The sequence below is a fragment of the Podarcis raffonei genome, chromosome 11 (assembly GCF_027172205.1).
Source record: "Podarcis raffonei isolate rPodRaf1 chromosome 11, rPodRaf1.pri, whole genome shotgun sequence".
NCBI lineage: Eukaryota > Metazoa > Chordata > Lepidosauria > Squamata > Lacertidae > Podarcis > Podarcis raffonei.
In genome coordinates this window covers 17,475,446-17,500,699 of record NC_070612.1, presented here as the reverse complement: position 1 = coordinate 17,500,699, position 25,254 = coordinate 17,475,446, and the positions used below count along the sequence as shown (strand labels likewise).

General features: G+C 42.6%; 1 protein-coding gene and 1 pseudogene across 1 annotated transcript in view; one reads left to right on the top strand and one right to left on the bottom strand.

Annotated features, from left to right (window-relative positions):
* The first annotated feature begins 1,651 nt into the window (after nt 1–1,651).
* LOC128423350 (ragulator complex protein LAMTOR5-like) lies at nt 1,652–2,678 on the top strand (annotated as a pseudogene).
* Nucleotides 2,679–7,444: 4,766 nt separating this feature from the next.
* SLC1A3 (solute carrier family 1 member 3) overlaps nt 7,445–25,254 on the bottom strand; it is a 35,892-nt gene continuing 18,082 nt past the window's right edge. Inside the window, exons 4-10 of the mRNA XM_053408428.1 lie at nt 15,178–15,382; nt 13,450–13,492; nt 12,999–13,294; nt 12,412–12,645; nt 11,077–11,271; nt 8,924–9,058; nt 7,445–8,332 (exon numbers count right to left, since the gene is read on the bottom strand). Coding sequence (XP_053264403.1) covers nt 8,128–8,332; nt 8,924–9,058; nt 11,077–11,271; nt 12,412–12,645; nt 12,999–13,294; nt 13,450–13,492; nt 15,178–15,382 — 1,313 coding nt within the window. The 3' untranslated portion in view covers nt 7,445–8,127. The remainder of the gene's footprint in view (nt 8,333–8,923; nt 9,059–11,076; nt 11,272–12,411; nt 12,646–12,998; nt 13,295–13,449; nt 13,493–15,177; nt 15,383–25,254) is intronic.

Below are 25,254 nucleotides of genomic sequence, written 5' to 3'. Positions count from 1 at the left end.
GTCCCATTGGACTAGTGAGACTTACTTCTGAGTAAGCGTCCCAATGGCATCTGGTTGGCCACTGGGGGAAACAGAATGTTGACCTAGATATGTGTTTGGTTCAATTCAGCAGGGCTTCTCTTATGTTCTTAACAAGCACAAAACATGTGCTCTCTTATTATATGGAAACAGACCTGGTAAAAAGGCTACTCCTGAAATTTACTGTCACTATATGATGGGTTATATAGACTGTGAAGAAAATTTCTTTTACAGAGTTGTCAAAATATGATATATAGCAGTACAACAGAATGCTGGTAAGCAATTCAAGGGCTCCACATATATTAGGGAGGGAGAGCTGACATATCCCACCTTCTCTCTCTTGTTGGTTGTCATCATGAACCATAATTTAATTAGTCCAAGTGAGAGAGTGCACTTTTCTTGTTTCAGGTTACAAACACAAAAACAGATAATTATATATAACTATTAACAAATTATATATAACTATTAACGATGGCTGATGTCTACAGCCCAGTGTCAGCAAAGCTGTCATATGATTCTCCAAGGTTTAGTTCAAGGGTGATGAACCTCTGGTCCACAGGCTGAATGCAACCCTCCCAGCCTCTGTATCCAGCCCTCAAGCTTCTTCTCAAGCCATGTCATCTTCCTGGGCCCCCCGCCCCGCAGGCCACCCCCACCCCCCACACCCACCCACCCCACACCCCATGGTTCTGCTCCACACACTATTCAACTGTTTTTTTGCCTGAATAGAACATGGCATTAATTTATAATAATGCCTCTTTCTTGCCTGGATGGAGGTGTATGTATGTGTGTAGAGACTGCTGGCTTCTGCATGGGTGGAATGTAGCCTAGTATACAAGGTAAAAGTCAAATCAGTTCTGCTCATTTTTGCCTCTGGCGTGCAGTCCAGAAGGTTGAGCCCAAAGAGTTGCAGCCCTTGGACTGAAAATGCTTCCCCAACGCCCCCAAACATTTTAATAGCACGGAGAGCAGTATATCTTCAACATTAATAAAATTAAGGTTTTAACATACAGAATCTATGCCTTGTACCAGCCAACTTAATGTCTTTTGCATTTAAAATATGGCCCCAGTCCAGCTGTAGTTCCATGCAACGAGCTTTGTATAACAACCAGGGTTCCCAGGTGTGGGATATACATCTCCAGTTGTAGGTGAAGTCCAGTGAGTCGACCCATGATCTCAAAATGCGAGTACTTGGAAATTATGCTGAGCTGAAACATTACACTCACCTCATGTTATCTGCCATTCTCATGTGATGCATTCACAACATATGTCAAGTTTGAGTGGTATCTGGAGTCTCCCACGTTCCACCTCAGGAATCCAGCTCATCAATTCTATGATAGTTTGATGTGCTATTCTACTTGCATAAGTGTAGTTTTACATTAAGTTTATGTTAGGCGAGGCTTGGTTTGCCAGATCAGTTTGTGTGGTGGCAAGAGCAGCCAGTTCTGCAGAGACAACATTGCTCTCTGTTCCTCTCTGGTTGCCTGCTAAAGCACTCGCATGAAAGGTGAGAATCATTAATGTGGCTAAATAAGAGTGGCCATATTAGTTAAGGACAGACACTATGGAAAGAGACTTCAATTGAAAACTTTTATTTCAATACCACCTGTGTCTGATGGGATATATTTCTGCACTATAGTTAAAAGCCCCACCCTCAACAAAAATGGTCATGTTTTACAGGGCTGTGGGGGCAATGCCATAAACAGGGGATGTTCTCTCAGAGCGGATGTCTGCAAAAAGCGGGCTTTTTTTCCCTGCCCCTGTCCTAGGTGCTTGGGAATCATGACATCAATTTTATGATGTCATAATGACACCATCTGATTGACAGTTGGGTTCTCCCAGCCACCTGTCAAAGTTGGCCTGTAGGGGTGGAGCCAGATAAAGATCTGGCCTGTGGAGCCAAAAAGGTCCCTCTTTCCTGCTACATGGTATACAAGACTTGTTTAGAGAAAATAAGATATGTGGCAACATTACACCTCATTTTCCATCTTGGCGCCTAACATCCTGATAAGTCTAAGATTAACTTCAATAGAAGAACTGGGAGGTGGTGCTCAGCAAAATGGAGGGGGTGTTGGAGCATCATTTAGAAATCACAATGAATAACCCCTCCATTGCAGGAACCCTGTGCACTGATTCACGGGGCCTAAACCTGAACCACCTGTCGTGGTACCCTCTCAGATGAACATGCAGGTGTGATATCTGTTCTATCCCAGCAAACAGCCAAGTTGACATCTGATCCAACAGATATTCCTGTAGTGTGCCTTGAGTCAGATACTGGCAATATCATGATCCAGAAGCATGATGGCATCACAGTGGCAGTTCACAAAATGGCATCTTAACCTTATACATCCACAATACTCCTTGCTCTTCAACAATGCACCTTTGTGGAATACTCTTCTGCAGATTAATATAGGTTGAATATCCAGTATCACTAGGCAGAATCTAGTTGGGATTGGGCTGTAAACATTCTCCCAAGTTGGTATGGAATATTAATTGTTCTGAACTTGTGCCATTTCATATTATCAGATGTGGACTGTTTTCCTGTTACGTGGCTGGGGAAAGCACCTTCTCAGGTGGTCCCAGTACTAAATAAATCAATAAATAAACCAGAACACACTGCTTGTTCACTACTGTTTGACTTAAAAAGAAGAAGAAGAAGAACTGGAATTAATTTATGCACAACAATGCGAAGAGTCCCGTTATTCTCTGGAAGGCAAAACACCACACAGTTCAAAAATAAAAATGTAAAACTATTTTTTTTATTGAAAATACATCTACAAAGTAATATTTCTCAAGCCACACTGGGTGCACCCAGCTGCCAACCCAGAGTGGGCAGGGAATAGAGATTGTTCTATGGTACCTGATTTCTGTAAGAAACAAAGTTAGTGTAAAAAATATTTTAAAAGCTGTCATGCTTTGTAACACATTTCCCCCCCTACAGTGATGTTACGGAAGGACAACCTTTGACACGAAATCTTCTTTGCAGTGTATTTCCAAAAAAATAGTATCCAATCAAAAGCAAAAATGTAATTAAAAAGTTACTCCATATAATCTAATATTAACTTTTGTACACACATACTGAATACAGTATTTCTATAAAAAATATCTCTAGTTACATGTCAGAAGATGCCTGTCTGTAATCTAGTTTTCCTTTCTGTTAGCACAAGTAAGAAATATAATAAAAAGGAGCATCCATTACTGCATTCAGTTAGAGATGACCCAAGAGCTTTGCATTGTTTAAAACACCTCCAATTCCTGAATGCACTGGGTTAACTCCTATCCACTTTCTATAAGGAAAGTGCTCAAGGACAAGCTAAGTGAGTAGGATCTGCAACTTGTGGAATAAGGAGCCTGCCTCATCAGTCCAAAGAAAGACCGCCTGTGTCCAGCATTCTGAGAATTTGTCCACTTCACATTTTGTAGTACGTGTGTCTGCAAGTTTTATTCACAGGTCACATTTTTGAACCAAAGATCCCCTCTACATTCCAGAAAACCCTTGGTGGTCAGTGGTTTTGTCAGGGCAGGATTTTGGAGAAGTCCATGGTCCCATTCAGCAGAGTAAGTAGTAGAAGAAGAAGAGTTTGGAGTTGATATCCCGCTTTATCACTACCCGAATGAGTCTCAAAGCGGCTAACCATCTCCTTTCCCTTCCTCCCCCACAACAAACGCTCTGTGAGGTGAGTGGGGCTGAGAGACTTCAGAGAAGTGTGACTAGCCCAAGGTCACCCAGCAGCTGCATGTGGAGGAGCGGGGAATCGAACCCAGTTCACCAGATTACAAGTCCACTGCTCTTAACCACTACACCAGGAGGGCTTTCAGATGCAGCTGAGCTGGCTTACCACATTCTGAAGTGAAGCAGTATACATTGAGCAGCATCCAATGCACTTGTTCTGTTAGCGTAAGGATTGACACTTGTGCAACAGAACTTTCCCCCTCCTCCAACTGCTGGGAATTGAAGGTGGGCAGAGTGCTGTCCAACTTGCAGGCTTCCCACAGGTATCTGGTAGCCCCTGTGAGAACAGCATGCAGAACCAGATGGTCCACTGGCTTGATCCAGTGAGTTTGTCTAATGTTCTCCTCCTGTGCATACCCCTTGCCATCCCCAAATCTGCTCCAGAGGGTTGGGGAAACCTCCAGGACAGATTTAGCGGGTGCATGGTGGGAGGGGGGAGGAAGTTCTATTGCACAAGTGTCAATCCTTGTGCTGATGGAACGATTCACTTCATGCTCTACTGGATACAACCTGTTATCTTCTAAAGAACTACATCCCATAAGATCAGTGATTGCCTAACTGCACCACTGGTGTCAGTGGGCCATTCATCAGATGGGCTTATCAGCTTGGCAAGGCAATTTCGTACAGTGAAAAGAGGATATGAGATGGGTTTGGGCCAAGTGGAAAGAGCTGATAGTAAGGCTCCTCCTCACTTCTGGAAACAGTGGCACTATTGACATAGGGAAGAGCCTCATATTGAATTGCTCTCTGATGGTCCAGCTTTCTGATGCTACCTTCTGCACTCCTATGGAAGTGCATGCAGGAAGCATGCACTATCTGCCAGTCTATCCTGAACATACTTTTGGTTTCTACAGATGCACAGATCCAACATGGGACAAGGAGGAAAGGATGGTTTATGGGGCAAAACTACTAGGAATTTTGTGGTGAGGAAGGACCTCTGCATTCACAACGCCCCCGTGATACTGATGCCATGATTACACATACATTTGAACTCATCTGTTTTGCACACAAACACACGTGTGCATTGCAGTAGAGTGTATATAACAATGGAGGTCTCCAGGATCCAGCCTCAGCTGCACACCCAGTTTGCAGCTAATTCACAAATCTGTATCTATACAGACCACCTTCACGACTGCTTCAAACCCCCCTTCTCCCATACAAATTAAGGAAGACTGCAGTGTTAGGTTAATTCTGGCCACTTTGTGAAGGGAAGCGAGGTAACAAAAAAATCAAAGTTTAACTTCATAGCCTATTGAGATTTAGCTGAGATGGTCTTGCAATTCTCAGGGTTCTTTGCCTTCAAAATCTGTGACCATATGAATGAACTCTCAGGGACAAAAATTACATTGAAATGGTTGAGTGGCAGCTGTAACACAAGAAATATATTGTACCTACCTCACAGAACTACTATTAATTCCCCAACCCCCATAGACTATGCAACCAGTTTGTGTGTGTATATATATCTACAGTACAGCACACCACCCCTGTTTCACATCCATAAACCTTTCCCGTTTGACTGCTATGGCAATGCATGTAAATATATATATATAAATCATTCTTTTCTTTTTCATAAATGGGCTTCATCGGGGAGTAAAGATTGGAGCAGGAAAAATAATCAATGATAATATATGGATCTCACCTCAGTGTGTAAAATCTGCCCTGCCTCTTACTCCCAGAAGAAGACTTATAATATTGCTCTTTAAAAATCCTCTCTTATATTTTCAATATTTATTCAACGTATTTGCTATCCTGCTGTGTTGTTTTTTTTTAATATTCTTCCTACTAAAAGTAATTGAGCACCACATTAGCTTCACTATTCTATTACTCCCCCTACATCAGGGGTGTTGCTAGTATGGAGAACTTGGCAGTGGAATGGAAAAAAAAAACCCTCTTCCCTTGTAACCCCAATGTTGGGAAAAAATGCATTTGGCAACAATTTCTTTTGTTTAGCAAGACAATGAAACAGACCAAATTAATTGGAAAATCACCCTGTTTGAAAGCATTCTCCTGTCCCCTGCAGTTCCAATATGACAGTGGAAATGTTACTGAACCCTGTCAGATGCTCTGTGCGTTCTGCTTTCTACCTCTTAGTCTATAAGTGCTTCTTTCCATCGGAAAATCTCTGACACAAAGTAGATAGGCAAGGGTGAAGACGGGCAAACATTTTAACTGTGCAGAAGTGGCTCGAACTCACAGTGCCTGCCCTGAAAATAAATGGTTTGGAATACAACAAAGATGTGTTCAAAAACCACTATCTTTTCACCTTTAGGTGGCCTGCTTTAAGGAACCCTGTACAGCAGTTAGAAGTGAGATGATAAGCAGTTTGTATCCGTGTCACACAGATTTAAACTATCCTAATAAGTACCTCTTTTTGAGGGGGCAGGGGATAGGGATCTTTAATAGAATTATCAGCACCAGCTAAAGTACACACTTGAGTGGGTATAAAACTGATACGCCTTTATAAAGTGTCTCTTAGGATCCCAACTCCCATTGAAAGTTAAAATGCATGTCAAACTCAACTCACTGAGCAGCTAGAGATCTAGGACAGGCCTTCACAATTTATGGCCCACAACAAAGCCAAATGTAGCTCACTATCGGTCTGATGCTTGATAATCCCCCTGTTTCTGTGATCTGTCGTGTGCAGCAACAGCAGGAAGTTTCTTGAACTATGATTACTGGTGGGCTACATTCAGTTGGGTGGATCACAACTTGGGCAGGCCTGATCTAGTTAAATCAATGGAATGTTCAGAGTTAAGTAAGTGGTTGGAAAATTATGTCCGGTGGGAGGCGGACGCCTAGGTTATTTCAAAAATGCCCACACTGATGTGGTATCAACAGTTTAATATCCCGCCCCTGCAATGAAGGGATGAAGAGAGTTTATGTTCCAAAGTGCATGTGTATATTAGATCTCTGATCCTGAAAAGACAGTGCGCATAGGTAACAGTACTTGTGTTAAGTAGTAATGCCATAATCCAAAAGAGGAACGGTAATGTTACACATACACAAATGCATTTTTCTAGGTTCATGATCTAGGAATTAAATGGGACTTGAAGGTGCACAGTACCAGGAAGCCTTTCCTGATCCTAAAATATCCCATTAGGTAGAAATGAAACTATGATACATCCTTTTTTGCTTAGATGGTAACTAAGTTGTGGGACATATTGTCCATGTATTTAAAACAAAAATCAGTATCCCTATTTTTAGTGCTCCAATAGCAATAAAATAAGGAAATAATATATTTAAAAAGAGAAACCAAAATTTGCTACTCACTTTTCTGGAGAATAGCATCAAGCGTAAAAAGTAAATTTACAATGCAATCTTATATGTGTCTACTCAGGAGTAAGGTCCATTAAATTCAGTAGGACTTACTCCCAGGTAAATGTGTATAGGATTACAGCCTTCCTGGTGTGAAGAATGTGTAACAGTCAAACAAACAAACAAACAAACAAACAAACAAACAAACAAACAACCCCCCTTTTCAAGATTTCTTGTCTGCTTTGCTGCTTCACCTTACATAAAGTGAGATCACATTTACAGGACTATGCAACATGTGCACTTGAATATTCTTGGTAATTTGATTACACAATATATCCCATCCCCATAGCACATCACATCATATCATATCATAATGTTGTATGCTTGGTATTTCATCTTATTATTATTTTAATGGGATACAATCATATAACACATTCATTACTAAGTAATGGGGTATAGATTTCAGCAAGGACTTAACTAGACATTACAGTAGATGTGGCGCTGGAGCCACTCAATCTTCTTTCCCCTCTTCTTCCACATGCCACCTGAAACCTTTATCCAGGGAAACATACCACGTGGAATGATGTCATTGTGCTGTGCATTGCCCTCCTCCAGCCACACAGGACTGGATGCAGGGCGATGCACACAGTGATGACATCACAATACATGTTGTGCTTACCTAGATGCAAGCACAAGGAGAAGGGGGCGAAGAGACCTTGCATGTAGCCACCATGGGTTTTATCCAGTAACGTCACTGAACTGACAGTGAAGCTTCCATCAGCGAAATGAGGAGGGAAGCACTGTAGCCCCCACTTCCCGAAGCTGCACTGGAGGGTTCCACAACTCTCAGGAGCAGATATAGGGTGTGAGAGGGGCTCTAGGCCTATGAGGAAATGGCTGAAAATAGCTTCCCTTCCTGCTGATGGAAGCCTTAATAACAGCTGAGTGACACCACTGGATATAACCTCACGTCTCTCATCATGTCTAGTTAAGCCCTAAACTTCTTCAGTGCTCTGCTTGTATATATATAGAGAGATGAGGAACAAACGGACAAGTTACAGAAAGGATTGGAGGAAGTGTACGCTTCCTGCATATCTAGTGCTTTGTATCGTTCCTCTACCTTACATCTTGGTTTCACTGTCTAAGGGCTTTTCATTCTCGTTCTCTTGGGAGATCAGCTGGTAAGGCTTCTTCATTTCATTCTCCTCTATCACAGAGTTACCCATCTCAGCATCCTTGCTCCTCAACTCATGCCGCGATAAGTGTTCTACAATCCCTGCGCCGATAGAGTCTCCCAAAACGTTGGTGGTGGTACGCAGACGATCCCTATAGAACAATTTGCATTTTAAACAAGCTAGGCAGTCCCAGCCCTCCAAAGCCCCAATAGATTACACAGTACATTATTACACTGATTCACTGAAATTAGGAAAGGAAGATGTAATCTGCAGTGTATTTAACATTGCAATTTTATATTCAAGTAACAAAACAAAACATGCAATTGTATATAAAGAAATTTATTTGTAACACTTCCATCTGATCCTTTCCTCTAAGGCGGAGGTTCTTAACCTGTGGCCCATGGAGTGGTGGGAAGGGGCTATCCTTTTCCCCCAGCACAACAACCCTATGAAGTAGGACAGATGAAACAAAATATGTTTCTGGCACAACGTCATCCAGAAAGCTTCTTGAGTGAGCAGAGATTTGAGAAACACAATACTTTCAGGGCATGGGGAACATCCTAATCGGTGCTGGCTTCCTTTGCAGTTAAAATGATCATTTTTTATATCCTATGCAATACAACTGAATATTGGTAAAACATTCATGGGGAAATGAACTAAAATGACTTGGAAGTTCAGTTTTCATGAATGCCCACTAGCCTGCTTCGTTTTATAATACACTTTACACTGCAGAAATACTCACAAAAACCAATCCACTGCAATGATAAGGGTGATATCGTCTGTAGGCAAACCAACAGATGTCAATACGATCACCATAGTGACGAGGCCAGCCTGAGGAATTCCTGCTGCACCAATGCTGGCTGCTGTAGCCGTAATGCTGTTCAGTGAAAGGAGACACCAAAACAATCACACAGAGCTTTTAATTTTTAAACACACACATAGGTTGTGTTTTTGTTCTGTCGTCTGTCTGTCTGTCTGTCTGTCTATCTATCATCTATCTATCTATCTATCTATCATCTATCTATATCTATCATCTATTTATCTATCTATCATCTATCTATCTATCTATCTATCTATCTATCTATCTATCATCTATCATCATCATCTATCTATCTATCTATCTATCTATCTATCTATCTATCTATCTATCATCTATCTATCTATCTATCATCTATCTATCTATCTATCTATCTATCTATCTATCTATCTATCATCTATCTATCTATCTATCTATCTATCTATCTATCTATCTATCATCTATCTATCATTTTACAAAAATGTTTTCCCCGCCTTCCTTTATGTCTTATGAGAAAAATTTGCACATACTCAGATCAGCCTTTCCTAACCTGGTGCTGTCCAGATGTTTTGGACTAAAATTCCCATCTAGAAGAAGAGGAGATTGGATTTGATATCCCGCTTTATCACTACCCGAAGGAGTCTCAAAGCGGCTAACATTCTCCTTTTCCTTCCTCCCCAACAACAAACACTCTGTGAGGTGAGTGGGGCTGAGAGACTTCAAAGAAGTATGTCTGGCCCAAGGTCACCCAGCAGCTGCATGTGGAGGAGCGGGGAAGCAAACCCGGTTCACCAGATTACAAGACTACCGCTCTTAACCACTACACCACACTGGCTCTCTAGCCAGCACAGCCAGCTGGAAGGCAACAAGTTCAAAAAACCTGAGCCAGATCAGTCATCAGGGACACTTCTCTGCTCCACGATGTGGTGCCATCTAGTTGTTGCACTGAGCAGAAGGCTGGCAAAGCACTTTCCTGCGGCTTTGAACTCAGCTGATCGGTGGTTAATTCAAGCCTGCTTTCTGCAGGGATTAGTAGCACAAAGTGGTTTACATTGAAACTGCTAATAAAACGGAGGGGAAAAACTCGGCTGATGACTGATTGGGGCACACCTAGCTCCAAAGGAACAACCAGGAGCTCACTTCAAGCTCCCAAATGTTCCATTGTAGTCACATGCAGAGCTACCCCACACCTGATGTAATACTGCATATGACATCAGATGGGTGTGGTTTGTTAGGAATGGCGAGATTTGTCCCACAGACTGGAGGTTCTCCACCACCCCTGCTGTAGCTGATTAAGACTGTGCAGTAATCCTATATACACTTTTCTGGCAGCAAGTCTCACTGAACTCACTGGGGCTTACTTCTGAGCAAACATGAATACACTTGTGGTGCAAAGTGCAGATTAAACAGATATATGTATTATAATGCTTTAAACCTATGTGCTATAATATGTTTTTGAGATGTGTGCTTGCTTTTGCCTATAACCTGTATTTGGTTGGCCAATTAAATCTGATGATAATGATGATATTCAAGGAATGATCATATACTCTTTACCCCTGATTATGAAAATTACTAAAGTTACAGGAATTACTGAAGATTTTCTCAAATGAGTACAGAACAGGCTCAAGGAAGTATGCTGAACTGTGTTGATAAAAAGGGATCTATTTCAATGGGAGAGAATTATAGCCCAATCCTATGCATGCCTACTCAGAAGTAAGTTCAATGGGACTTGCTCTCAGGTAAATGTGCATAAAATTTCAGCCTGAATCATTAAGTTATTCAAGGACCCCCATTTTATTCAACATTATGGCAATCCTTTTCTTTCTTCTTCCTTGCACAGTCTAGCATGCTAGGGCTATATTGTGTTCCCATCCCCCTAGAAGTGAGCTACTTCACTATGTTAAGTGATGATTTAAGTCCTATTGCTTTCAGTGGATTTACAGAACCTGGAGATAACTCATAATGACAATGTTTTCAATCATGGGCATAATGAGGTACAGCTGAAATATACTGTGGCTCCTATCACATGTCTTTCCCACTACCATATGATGCAAAAAGCAGCCAATGCAGACATCTAAGGTTTTGCAACATTTACAAACCTGATTGTGATAATCTGTCCAAAGTTGAGGTCCATGTTATTAACCTGTGCAATGAAAATTGCAGCCAGTGCCTCATACAAAGCTGTACCATCCATGTTAATAGTTGCACCCACAGGAAGCACAAATCTTGTAATGCGTTTATCTACTCCATTATTCTCTTCCAAACACCTAAATGTGATCGGCAAGGTGGCAGAACTAAAGCCAAAAGGGGGGGGGGAAATGGAGAAAAATTAACTCAGCGGAAAAGGCAGGTAATATTGATATGGATGATGGCTATACACATTATTGTTGACATTATGGAGCCACCCAGAACAAGGACGGCAGACAGAGATTTCCTGTCTCCTCAAATTACCTAAAAATTATTATTATTTAAATGAAATTAGTTCACATGTTCAACTGTGTGCCAGTGCCCCAATCTAGCTAAGAGCATCTCCATACATAGTTGGGTGCCTGTGTGTTATTGGTAGAGCCCATACCTCAGTGGTGGATCTCATGAGTTGCCTGCAGATGTGTCCTGGTTCACACCCTGTCATTTCAGCTGAAAGCCTTAGATCTGGAAAGCTAGTGCCAAAGTAGATAGCGCTGGATATAAAGTAGCTCCAGATGCTCACTTACTGGATCAGGAACCATGGGCTGTATCCAATGCTAGTCCATCTCAGAGTAGACCCATGAGTGTAAATTGGATGTCCATTGGTATGTGCACCCAAATGTGAAATCTCTGGCCCTCCAGATGTTGCTGGGCTTCAGCTCCCATTAGCCCAAGCCAGCATAGTCAGTGGTCAGGTTTGATGGGCGCTACAGTCCATCAGGTTCTCCACTCCTGGCCTAAACTCAATGCACTGCTGTAAATGTTATGTGAATTGAAATGCAGTTCCCTGTCCATACACTGGTACAGCTTGTCATGTTTAATTTCCTTTGTAAAACATGACTAGAGCTGGGTTAAGGCAAAAGTGGAGTTATTAAAATGGTGTGCGGCTTGAATCCCCGCGACGGGGTGAGCTCCCATTGCTCGGTCCCTGCTCCTGCCAACCTAGCAGTTCAAAAGCATGTCAAAGTGCAAGTAGATAAATAGGTACCACTCCAGCGGGAAGGTAAACGGCGTTTCCGTGCGCTGCTCTGGTTCACCAGAAGCGGCTTAGTCATGCTGGCCACATGACCTGGAAGGTGTAGGCCAGCTCCCTTGGCCATTAAAGCGAGATGAGCACCGCAACCCCAGAGTCGGCCACGACTGGACCTAACGGTCAGGGGTCCCTTTACCTTTTAAATGCATATGCAAACTCAGTAACTCAAAATTCTACTCAAAATCAAACTCGATCTGGCTATGAATATTCCTACCTTGAAGATGTTCCCAGGGCTGTGATGAGAGCTTGCAGCAATCCTCCAATGAAGACCCAAGGGTTCTTTCGAGTGATGAGGAAGTAGAGTAAAGGCAGCACTACAATAGCATGGATGAGCAAGCCAATGATGACAGTAACAGTATACATGGCAAGCTGTCCTCCGATCACACCCATATCTTCCATCTCAACAATTTTTCCAGCAATCAAAAACAGGATACCAAGTGGTGCATACCTACAAACAAATCACACAGTTAATATAATATACGACTATCCAATGAGAAGCCTAGGTGTGTATATTTTGGTGGTGCTATTTGCACGCACTCAGAAATTTCCTGACACATTCCAAGGGGGCTAAGGCTGAAATCCCAAACACATTTACATGAGAGTAAGCTTCACCGAATAGAGAGGAACTTACTTCCAAGCAAACATGCATGAAATTGTTCTGTTATTTAGATGCACTGGAAATTAATGGCAAATAAATGGAGAACGTTAGGCAGGGAAGGGGTATTTCCTCTTGTATTCTGTAAAATGCCATGCACACGGATGGTGCTAGATAGATCAACAAACGTAGCATTCAACACCTACCACATGATTAGTGATACGAGGCGCATGATAGCCTCATTAAGGCTATCAAAGAATTCTCTCAATGCTCGTCCTTGCTCCTTCATGTTCCCTATCACCAGTCCAAAGCTGATTGAGAACACAACCAGTCCAAGTGCATTTACTCCATTTACAGCCCCTGGAACAGGGATCATCTCCTTTTTCAACTGAGTTAGGTTTTCCATTGCTTCGGACACATTGTTTATAATGCCAGCAAGGACAGATGTTTCGTTTGAGTCAACTGCTATACTAGGTGTCCGTTCCTCATAGTTTGTTTTGAACTGTGAGAGATGGGGAAAAGGAGAGACGTTATATCCGTGTCTTTTCTAGGCATTACAAAAACATAATGGCTAAGACTACTCAGTTGCATCTGATCAGAAGATTTACTTGAAACTCCCGGATGAAGATAGGTGTAATTAAAACCACACATTGTTACCTGTTTAAAGCAGGCTTCCACCAGATTCGGAGGGAACATGTTTCTGTGAAGAAAGAACAACAACTATTTGAGGAATAGTACACACCTTTTATCATTTCAACATGAAGCCCTATTGAAGCTGGTGGGGTTTACATCAAAGGTAATATGTATAGGGTCATCCATGGTCATCTATTTGGCCTGACTCAATAGGATTCTTCTTATGTTCTTATGCTCATAAGAAGCTTCCATACCATACTAGGTCAGATTGTTTGTCCACCTAGTGATGATTATCTATAGTGACTTGCAGTGGTTCTTTGGGCAAAGGTGTATCCCATCATTTGCTACTTGATCCTCTTAATGGGAGATGTCAGGGACTGAATATGAGACATGTATTCTACCACAGACATATGGTCTCAGCAGTATATTGAACTAGCATCAATTTACTCTCTTTTTCTTTTCTTTTTTCTTTTTTAAAAAGATTGCTACTTCTTTGCAATTCACCAAATTAATCTCAGCGAATTTTCTCCTCAACCTTTTGAGCAGGAGCATGCTGCAAATCTACCCTGCCTCAAGTTTACCTTGGTTAGACAGTAGAAACAATAAATACATGTCTTCCTTGATTCAGAATATAAACAACACTTTTGCAGTGAGAAAGTAAAGCTGCTGAAGGAAGAGTGTATAGAATGGGGCCCTCCAAAACTTAGAGCCACAGCATTGTTTGAAATCACAGTTTCAACAGGTTCACAGTCAACCCACAGAAGAAATTCTCAAATTCCTCACATGCTTTTAGAAGGCACAGCTGTGGGGAGAATTGGGGCAGATCTGCCTAAGGCGTTTTGCTAACACAAAGGATAAGATGGTGTCCCCCAAATTCACATATCACAACCCACAACATTTTTGTACACTGGCCTTAATGATTTCTAGAATGAAATGTCCACAACAGGAAGTTAGAACAAAGTCCTACTGTAATCTTTCCATTTTAAAAATCCTATGTAAAATTTTATTTTAGTCAGTACTATAAAATTACAAACTTAAAAAAAGCCACAGACATCCTGCTATTATATCAAGGAGTCCTACGCTAACTACCTTCTTCTTTTACTTTTCCATTCTACATACAGAAACAGAATGGAGCACTGGAACATAGGAAGCTGCTATTTAAACAAGTCAGGCCATAGATCCACCTAGCTTCAACATGCAGCACCTCTCCATGGTTCCAGATGGGACATTCCCAGCCTTGCTTGGAAATGCCAGGGATTGAGCCTGGTACTGTCTGCATGGAAAGCCATTGCTCTACTATTGAGATCAAAGGTGGCTGCCCCCTGAATCTTACTTCAATACTGGTGATGGGACAATTTCTTCCACCATACTGACCACAGCAGGAGAGTTTCGATAGTGCAGAGTAGACCAGCTTAGGGAACTTAGGGGAAATGGTGGGTGAATATCACCTCCTCAGTTAGGTTTCCTGAGGCAGCCATATTACTCTGCCTAATAGTAGGGCTGGCCCCGAATCGGGGAATTATGAATTGCTTCAAATCTCATTAGTAAACCCCACAGTACATTGTTAAGAAGCTTAAAAAGCCTGATCAATAAGCCTTGGGGGTCTACGTTTACAGGTTATTTCTGAGCCGGGGGTGCCATTTTGAAGGGAAAAGAGAGAGAAAAGAGACTGATAGCTCTGGGTGTTAATAAATTCAATCATATGCTGTAACTTTCATTACCTTGCTTATACGACAGAAAATGCATTTTTACCTGATCAAGTCCAGAAAGGCATCTGCGGCTGTCACTCGGACAATCTTGCCTTCTCGGTGCATTTTTTCCTTCGACCCTTTCCCTGGATGGATGATGACCACCATGATAATTCCAATCAGGACAGCAATGATCGTGGTGCTCATGTAGTAGACGACGGCTCGGAGCCCCATCTTTCCTGATGCTTTGCTGTCCAGGGCAGCAACTCCTAGCAAATAGAAGCATGAGAGTGAAACTTGAGTCCATACATCACAAAAAACTGTGAATACACATACAGTGGTACCTCGGGTTACATAGGCTTCAGGTTACAGACTCCGCTAACCCAGAAATAGTGCTTCAGGTTAAGAACTTTGCTTCAGGATGAGAACAGAAATTGTGCTCCAGCGGTGCGGCAGCAGCAGGAGGCCCCATTAGCTAAAGTGGTGCTTCAGGTTAAGAACTGTTTCAGGTTAAGAACGGACCTCTGGAACGAATTAAGTTCTTAACCCGAGGTACCACTGTACTAGAATAAGCATTCTTGTAATACTAGAACCCTGATGAATGGTGTGGCTTTCAGAAAAAGAAGTATTTCTTCTCAGAGCGTGTTGTTAAATTATGGAATTTGCTCCCACAAGTTACAGCCAACAGCTCTGATGGCTTTAAAAGAGGATGAGACAAATGGAAGAATAAAGCTATCCGTGACTACTAGTCACGATGGCTATATTATCAACAGTATCAAAGATAGAATGCTTCTGAATATGAAAGCAGATGCTCTCTCAAGGAGCTACAGTCCAAAGAGGGAAGGATCATAGTTCAGTGACAGAGCAACTGCCTCCCCACCCACAGATTCAATCCCCAGCAACTTCAGGTATCATAGAATCATGTATTTGGAAGGGACCACATGGATCATCCAGTCCAACCCCCTGCAATGCAGGAGTGTTTTGCCCAACATGGGGCTCAAACCCACAGCCCTGCGATTAAGAGTCTTGTGCTCTACCGACTGAGCTATCCCACTTCAGTGCTGACAGTGCTGATGTAGATGGCCCAATGGTCTGGCTTGATATAAAGTGACTTCCTTCGCTCTTAGGTTACATTTCTCCCTTGAAATCTGAGACACGGTGTGCTTTATAACAGCACAACTGCAGGGGAGATAGAAGCTTCTCCTCTCTCCCTTGATACACATGAACTACCCTTGGATTGGGAGAGATGGTATGTCTGTTTTCGGAATGCGTTGCAAATGCTATATAACACAATTATTTTGTGCTCGAAATTCTTATGTTGTAATTTCTTATTTACAAAAGAAGCTGGTTCCCAAAAATTGTACAAACTGTTATAATTCACAAATTGTAATTTAAAAATTGTACAAAGAAACGCATGAATATATATTAAAAACATATAGTAAAAACATCAATTATACACAGGCTGTAGATGCTATTACCCAAAAACATTGAGCTGGTATAATCTTTTACTATTTCCATATACTTTCTAATATATGTATTGATTATTTAATTTCTATAGTGCTTAATATATTAAAAAATATCTCCAAGCAGTGTACAGAAAGCTGAAAGAACAGGCAACTTAAACAGATATTACAAAAACACACAGCTACATATGAAAATGTTACATTAAAGTTTGTAATATATAAAAATATCAATTCATTTTCCTTCTGACACCCCTTCCTCTCTGCCTCCAGGTGAGAACCCAGGGTGCAAACAAACTCTCCACTCACCCACCAATGAAAAGAGTTCCTGAAAACAGCTGACATCACCCTAGTCTCTTACTCTGGACTTGCTTTTTATGGACATGCCCAAGGAGGAAGGTACTTTCTTAGGCTGCCCACAGGTGCACTCTCCACACCCATTTCCAGGTGCAGCAGGTTTGATGAGTTTCCCAGGGGGTCCAAAGGATGGGAAAGTGCTCCCTTCCACTCACGGCTCTTTCTTCACCCTCTGTCCTCTCCTCCTCTGGCATCATACCCCTCCTTCAAGCATCTTAACTTGTGGGAGTGAAACCTTCATCAGTGCTCCAGCAGATACTTGATTACAGGTGCAGAGGAAATTCCACATTTAAATAGAGATGAAAGAGACACAGGACAAGAGTTCTATCTGAACTAATCAGCCCCTTGAGTTATTAGTGGGGTCTTCCGCTCCCTGATTCCTGCTTATTGCTGCAGGCAGGGCACCAGGTGGGAGTTAAGTGAGAAGCAGAGTAGTGTTAAGAACTGCCATTTTTCAGGAAGTGGGTAAAGCATGGGAGAGGTAATCAGCTCCAGGAGCAGTAAAGGCTTTGCTGATTTTTTGGGAAGTATATGAGATCCTGTGACTCTGACCTGGTCTGCTAGACCAGCCTTGTCCAAGCTGGTGCCCTCCAGATGTTTTGGATGCCACCTCCTTTCAGCTCCCAGTAGAAGGGACAATGGTCATGGATGATGGGAACTGCAGTCCACAACATCTAGAGGACTTCAGTTGGGGAAAGGCTGTGGTAGACTATCCCTCCTTGTGGACTTCTGCTCATGATCAGAGCAGGATGTGAAGAACACAGCTAGTACAAGTCTGAAGGAACACCTATCACAGCTAGCTAATCCTAGCATAGACTCTGTCAACCAGGAGGTCTGTTGTCATTCCAGACAAAGGACAACAGTCCTCTGATAGCATTTTAAAAAACAAAACAAAAGCATTTTAAGATACACAGGGAGCCTCTGCAGATATAAAAAGGTCCATGCTTTAGACAACCACATTCCAGCAGTTGGAAGGTGATGAAGAGGATGAGAGATGGGATGCAGCTAGTGTGCTCAACCAAACTTGCCCCCATCACATGTTCACTGTCCCTTATTCATAGCACCTGAATTGCTTTACTGTTTTTAGTGTATGCCATATGTTTTTAATGTAAGTCCCTTGTTTCCCTGGGATGCTCCTAATTACTCTAGATTTTTTTTTAATAGGGTTGTTTGAAACTCTTCAGAAGACTGGTAGATCATTGTATGTTTCCTATTTCCTCAGTAAACATTCCTGAAAGGTGTACAGTGGTACCTCAGGTTACATACGCTTCAGGTTACATACGCTTCAGGTTACAGACTCACCTAACCCAGAAATAGTGCTTCAGGTTAATAACTTTGCTTCAGGATGAGAACAGAAATCGTGCTCTAGCGGCGTGGCGGCAGTGGGAGGCCCCCATTAGCTAAAGTGGTGCTTCAGGTTAAGAAAAGTTTCAGGTTAAGTACGGACCTCTGGAACGAATTAAGTACTTAACCCGAGGTACCACTGTATAAGAACATTAAAAGTGCCTTGGCAGGATCAAAATCTCAGCAACTATCAAGTGAAAAGAAATTAGTTGGCGGCCCAGCAGTGGAGTGTGATGGTCCACCTGTAATATTCTTCACTGAGCTCTCATGATAAACCTATGGATATTGTATCGCTGGCATATTATACCTATAGTGTCCAACAAAATTTAAAAAACCAACACTTTTAGCTGCTGAAAATGCCAGGTTGACATGCTGAAGTGTTCCCTATACTTATGGGATCCAGGTGTAGAGGAAATTATCAAATAGTGAGCAGTCAGTGTAAAATTTGATCTGCAAACTGTACTTCCGAATCATTTGGAGGATTAATGACAAAGCAGCTACTAATTTGCTAATAGAAACCCAATTCTGGAATGCCCTCCCTTAAAAAGCTCACTAGGTGCCTAAGTTGCTATATTTTGGTGCCAGACAAAAACGTTATTTAGCCAGGTATTTTAATTGCTGTCATTGTTAACCCTGTTTAATATAAACAAAGCAAAACGAACTTGGCATTGGCCTTGTACGCTATATAGTACAAAGAGACATCCATTGAAGATGATGTAGAGATATTTTCATTTGGACCACGGTTCATGAATCTTTCACAGGGGTCAAGGCCTCTTGCCCTCAGACAGGTTCCCCAATGCCATGTTTTGTGGAGAGACTGTGATTACTTCGAGATAATTTTGTACATGCTCAGATTCACTCTTGTCTTTTTATCATCACTTTCCGTAACTCCACCCTTGGCACTGAAGCCAGGTTCTACAGTATAGCTGAAGAGCATAGGCAGGCTCCAAATAAACTCCAGACATGCTGTGCTTTGAGCTGCAACTGATTTATCCTCTGAAACTTGTCAAGTGCAAAGCAACAAGGAACTTTTTGGATGCCCAGCCCAGCAGTACATTTCCTGTTCCTCACATCTGCCAGGGCAAAGCCCTGCTGCGGGGGCTGTTTAGATACTAATTTAACTCTTTGCATGATTCCGTCTTTTGCTCACTGTATTGGAATGTGCCACACAATATGCTTTTTGAAGGGAAACTAAAGGCGTAATTTATCTTCTTTATGTGTGCTAAGCAGAGCAAGAGGTAAGGACTCGCAGAGATTCACAGCAAGCCATAGAACAGTGATTAGTAACAGCTGACAGCCTCGGACCAAGGCTCTTTCTCTTTGGTAGCCTCATTGTAATACCAGAGCACAAAGAACTTACTGTCCCAGTGCCAAGAATCAGAAGTGCAGGAGCACAGAGAATAGCAGCGCAATTTTATTTTTTTTACAGGAACAAAACACAGCTGATACCTGCTTAGTGGAGACCTGAAAAGGCCATCCTTTTATGGACGTGACATCTTGATTAGCATTCCCCCCCCATCTCACAAGAAGGTTTAAAGTTGCTCATTCACAAAAAGAAGAAGAAATGAGTGTTGGCAGGGAGGGGGGAAGGGGCGCATGCACACTCACACCAGTCACCCACTATTAAAGGCGATTTGCTTCTGAAAAAAGAACTTCCAGTTGATGATTTTGTTGGCCCTCCTAATGCTAAATAAGCATGATGTAATGCGGTGAATTGCTTTAGTTTAATTAGAGGAGAGTTCATCATAGTAACTTATTAAGCCAGTCAAACGGCATGGTCACTTGGGATGCAGAGCAATTAAAGCAGAAAATTAATACACTAGTAAAAATAATACATCAGAAGCAGATTCTTGATGCATGGAAATAGCAGACACTTGTACATGTTGTTAGACTACAATTCCCATCATTCCTGACCATTGATCATTCTAGCTAGGGCTGATGGGAGTCAATGTTCAACAATATCTGCAGGGGTAGCCATCTTTGGCTTGAAAGATCATTATGTTCATTTGGCTGGGGTTACCCTCTCTCCCACATCAAATTCTCCAGTCAGAAACAACAGGATTTCGGGGTGCTGACTTGGGCCCCAGATCATGGGTGCCCAGCGGTGCTGTTATAACATGAAGTTATGACTTTACGTCACCCCCGGAAGTGATGTTGGAGGCCCTGCGAGGCCTAGGACACCCTTTCAAGGCCCCCCCAAGGCCTCAGATGAGACCCAGAAGTTGCGTCCAAGGCCCCACAGAGTGGGTGCTGAGCGAGCCCCCAGGGCTTGCTGGAGTTGCAACCAGTGATGGATTTGTATGACCAAACTATAGATTCAGCTTTGTATCTATGAAATGCTTTCTGAAAATGCTCCAATTGTACAATTCACACAACTTGCAGCTCAACAGGCTGAAAGCAGTGCACCCTCTGTGTACTGCAGTCCACCATAAACTGAGCACTGTTTTTCCAGTGAAAGTGCAGGATGCACATTTTCTCAAAGAAAATAAAAAAATAAAGTTTCTGGAACTGCAAAACGCAAAGCAGGAGGTTTCAATGGAAAGTGGAGCATATTGCAATATGTAGCTGATGGGCTTTCTTATGCTCAGAGGACCATAAATTGCAAGGATTAGTATATCTTATACTAATAATTATTACAAGAACTCTAAAAGATAGATTAGCATTATTATCCTCATGCTGAAGATGAGTGGTTGAGGCTGAAAGATAAAAGCTTGGCTAAGACTACTTAGTAAGTTTGAGACTGGGTGTCAGGTGTGCGTGCAGGAGCCAGGCCCTGTGACCAATAGGACTCTGCAGGACTGGGGGCTTCCTAAGTTTGTTCTGAAGAGGCAAGGCGTGGCCGCACAGGTGAGGCCAATTGGTAACTCACAGCACCTGGTGGCAAGAGCTGGGAAGGGATATAAGGTCAGCATTTCCCTTTGGCTCTTTGCCACAGCAACACGCTGCCTGCCTTGCTGAGTTTGGCTTCTTGCTTCCTGATCCTTGAACCTTGGCTTCATAACTCCTTGCTTCTTGATCCTCGGACCCTTGACCTCATGACTCCTTGCTTCTTGATCCTCGGACCCTTGACCTCATGATTCATTGCTTCTTGATCCTTGGACCCTTGACTTCGTGACTCCTTGCTTCTTGATCCTCGGACCCTTGACTTCCTGACTCCTGGCTTCTGGACCCTCGTTCCTGCTCCCACTCCCCCATCTTGCCCCCGGTCCTGACGTTCCCTGCCAGGACTTCGATCGCCCTTGAACTGGACCGTGATACTGGGACAGGGTATAAATTTGGGACTTCCACATTAACAAGGGCCAAGTCAAACATTCTTTTAAAAGAACTCTTGGCTCAGGATTTGGGAGCTCTGAGTGAGAGCCGAGATTTCCCAAGACCACCATCCTTCTTGGTTTACCCATCATCTGTTTTACTGTCCTGGTGATGATGACAATGGTGTTCCTTGGAATTCCAGTGGCTGGTTGCTGGCATTGCCATCCTCCAACTTCCAAGAGTCACAGCAGGAAGTATTGCCCTCACTCTCATTGACTCAATGGTGACACTATGTAGTGACCTACTGCCCTCAATCTAGGAAGTACTGGAGGCAAAATGGTGATCACCCCACACCAGGAAACAGTCTGGTCACCAATAGCAATTACTGCCTATGTCAGCCCCCTCTCTTCTGTGCCACAGAATATCATCAAAATGACCTTTCCGAATGCAAAGCTTCTGAATGGGGTGGCAAAACTGGGGAGGCCATTTCAGCTCAGTCCTGGACCAGCTCTTCCAAATGCTGCTAGTTCTTCCAGGTCTATGGAATTAGATTTTCTCTGACGATAAGATTGATGCTTGGAGATGGACTCAGAACTAAAACCAGCAAGATGACATTCCCCTGAAACATGAGCCATGGAGTTTTTCTCCTATAGCTGCAGGCAGGGGTCATGGTGTCACAGAAAAACCAGATTTCCTGCTCCAGAATCAGGCGCAACTTTCTGACCCCTGGAAATGAGGGTCAGAGTTCATGGCCTTGTTGGAAATGCTGTCAGTTGCGGCAACGGTGCTCTCTGAATGCAGCCACACATCAAGTTCAGCAAGGAACGCCTGCTGTGCCTGGGAGAGGAATTTAGGTCCGGTAGAGTCATGTGGCATAAGGGAAGGGAGTTTTGTGGCCACAATGACACTCATCACTTACTCTCAGAAAAGAGTAATCATTGCTGGAGCATCTGAGAGTGCATGGCATGGGAAAGCACGAAGCTGCAGTGAGAAGGCAGAAGAATCGCAGGGTGCAGGAGAAGGGAAAGAAATACCCTAGTCATCATGCCTCAGTGCAGTGACTTGAAATTTCATGGTCTCAGAATTGGTCAAATGGCACACAAACTGCTCCTGAGAACAACCACTGGGAGAGCTCCATCTCAAGCTGCTATTTGGTATGGGAGGAAAAACGTGGAGCACCATATGAAAATGTTTTAATAATTAAATGTCCCTCTGCCTAAGGAAAAAAACCAGCTTTCCAGGGACAGGACTTTCAACGGTACAGGACCCCTTCCCCGGACTGTGGTTAAACCTGCTCTCTCCATCAGTGGCTGCCTTATTTTTTATTTTATTTTTATAATAATAATAATAATAATAATAATAATAATAATAATAATAATAATAATTTATTATTTATACCCCGCCCATCTGGCTGAGTTTCCCCAGCCACTCTGGGCGGCTCCCAATCAGTGTTAAAAACAGTACAGCGTTACATATTAAAAACTTCCCTGAACAGGGCTGCCTTAAGATGTCTTCTGAATGTCAAGTAATTATTTATCTCTTTGACATCTGATGGGAGGGTGTTCCACAGGGTGGGCGCCACTACCGAGAAGGCCCTCTGCCTGGTTCCCTGTAGCCTCACTTCTCGCAATGAGGGAACCGCAAGAAGGCCCTCGGCGCTGGATCTCAGTGTCCGGGCTGAACGATGGGGGTGGAGACGCTCCTTCAGGTATACTGGACCGAGGCCGTTTAGGACTTTAAAGGTCAGCACCAACACTTTGAATCGTGCTCGGAAACGTACTAGTTCAAAAGGCTGAAATGCAATGCATGACATTTATTGTCATGACTAGCTTGACTCTCAGTCCTGTAGTGCTGGTTCTGGAGTTTCTCGCTGAATGGGAACGCGGGGAACAGGTTGCATATCTATAGCTATATCTCAGAAACACCTTGTATCAAGATTAGTATATAACACCACAAAACAGAGATGAGCAAAGTTCTGCCATTTCATGCAAGTAACTTGCATTTTAAAAAAACAAACAAATAATAAATAGAAATTCAAGTTCTGGGGGGGGGGGATCTAACATATGCCCAAGGTTAGCAACTAGATTTCTCAGAGGTGGGGGTGCTTGAGGAATGCTCTATTTAAAAACAGAGTTGATTTTCACTCCCCTACCCCCAGCCTCTGCAAAATGAGAACAGGACAGTTATCTTTCAGATTTCACACTGCTCTGAATATTGCAACACAGTTCTCAGCTATTTTTATAAAGCATTTATACAAGTATAAATGTGTACTTTGCGAGAAAATGCATCCAAAGATTCACATTCCAATATGTATTTAAACATGACTTCTGATGCAGATTTAAAAAAACACAGATTAGTGCAGAAATGGAATAAGTTTATGAAGGAACAGATGCAAAAATGATATGGAGCAAAAATAGACTGATCCATCCATCTTTTCATAGAGAATCAGTTTTGAGAAGGTAGTTTGTGGGGAGAGATGAGCCACAATCCAATGGCCCTCAAAAGACTTATTGCTATGTTGTATTGCCTCAATGAGACTTTGTATCCAGACAAAAGAAGTGGATTCTTTGTACCACGCGAAGCGGCCAAACAACTTGTGTTGAAACATCAGAACGAAGAATCCTTACCTATTCACACTGGACAACTGACCTCATTCCCTTTACAAACTAGCTGCCTTCTGCAGACAACAGCATATGGACATCAATACTGTCTACAAAGATACTTCTAGCCATTGATAAAGCCACTCTGTCCTCGCTGCTCAAGGAAAGTGGAAACCATCCTGTTTTCTTGCCAACCACCCCACTGCCCCTCTTCCCTCGCACCCTTCTTGGTTCAACGATGGGTCTTCTCCCTCCCTCTGATATTTGTTGTATTTATAAAAAGGGTGGAGGAAGGAGGGAAGGATATTTTCTGTTTTAAAAATAATATTGCAGTCACACAAAGCAGATGAGAAGATTCTTATGCAGTATCATAAAATAGTCTTATATTTTGTTACAAGTCAAAATACTCAAAGCACTATCTATGCAGCAAACCTATTTATTAATTTATTTTTAGGAGGGGTGTGTAAATCCTAATTTCCCTGCTTTGTTATTTGTGGTAGCAGAGAGGGTTTGTTGTGGCTAAAATGTCTTCCACATTCTTCCATTCTTCTACTTACGCTCAACCTGTATAAATACAGTGGTACCTCTGGTTACGAACTTAATTCGTTCCGGAGGTCCATTCTTAACCTGAAACCATTCTTAACCTGAGGTACCACTTTAGCTAATGGGTCTCCCACTGCTGCCTTGCCGCCACCGCACAATTTCTGTTCTCATTCTGAGGTAAAGTTCTTAACCCGAGGTACTACTTCCGGGTTAGTCTGTAACTCAAAGTGTTTGTAACCCGAGGTACCACTGTATGTATAAACGAATCCTTGCTATCACAGAAATGCCATTTCTGTGGCAGAAATGCGGCCTTCATTCCAAGATAACTAACCCCAGGGCTCACACTAGAACCCCCGAAACCTCTCACTACTCAGAGACTGGGGTATGTGTAACAATATGAAAAATAGCAGATGAGTAAAACATGAGCATATTTGGTATGACCAAAGACAAATTCAGCTCTGAAAAAATATTTCCTTCTATTGTAAGGGTTGCCATGGCCTTGCAAAGGCCTTCATTGGCAACCCCAGGGAGGAGGCCCTGATTCTGATATTTACTTTTTTCAGCAAGTAGGTCTGTAGCTCTCCT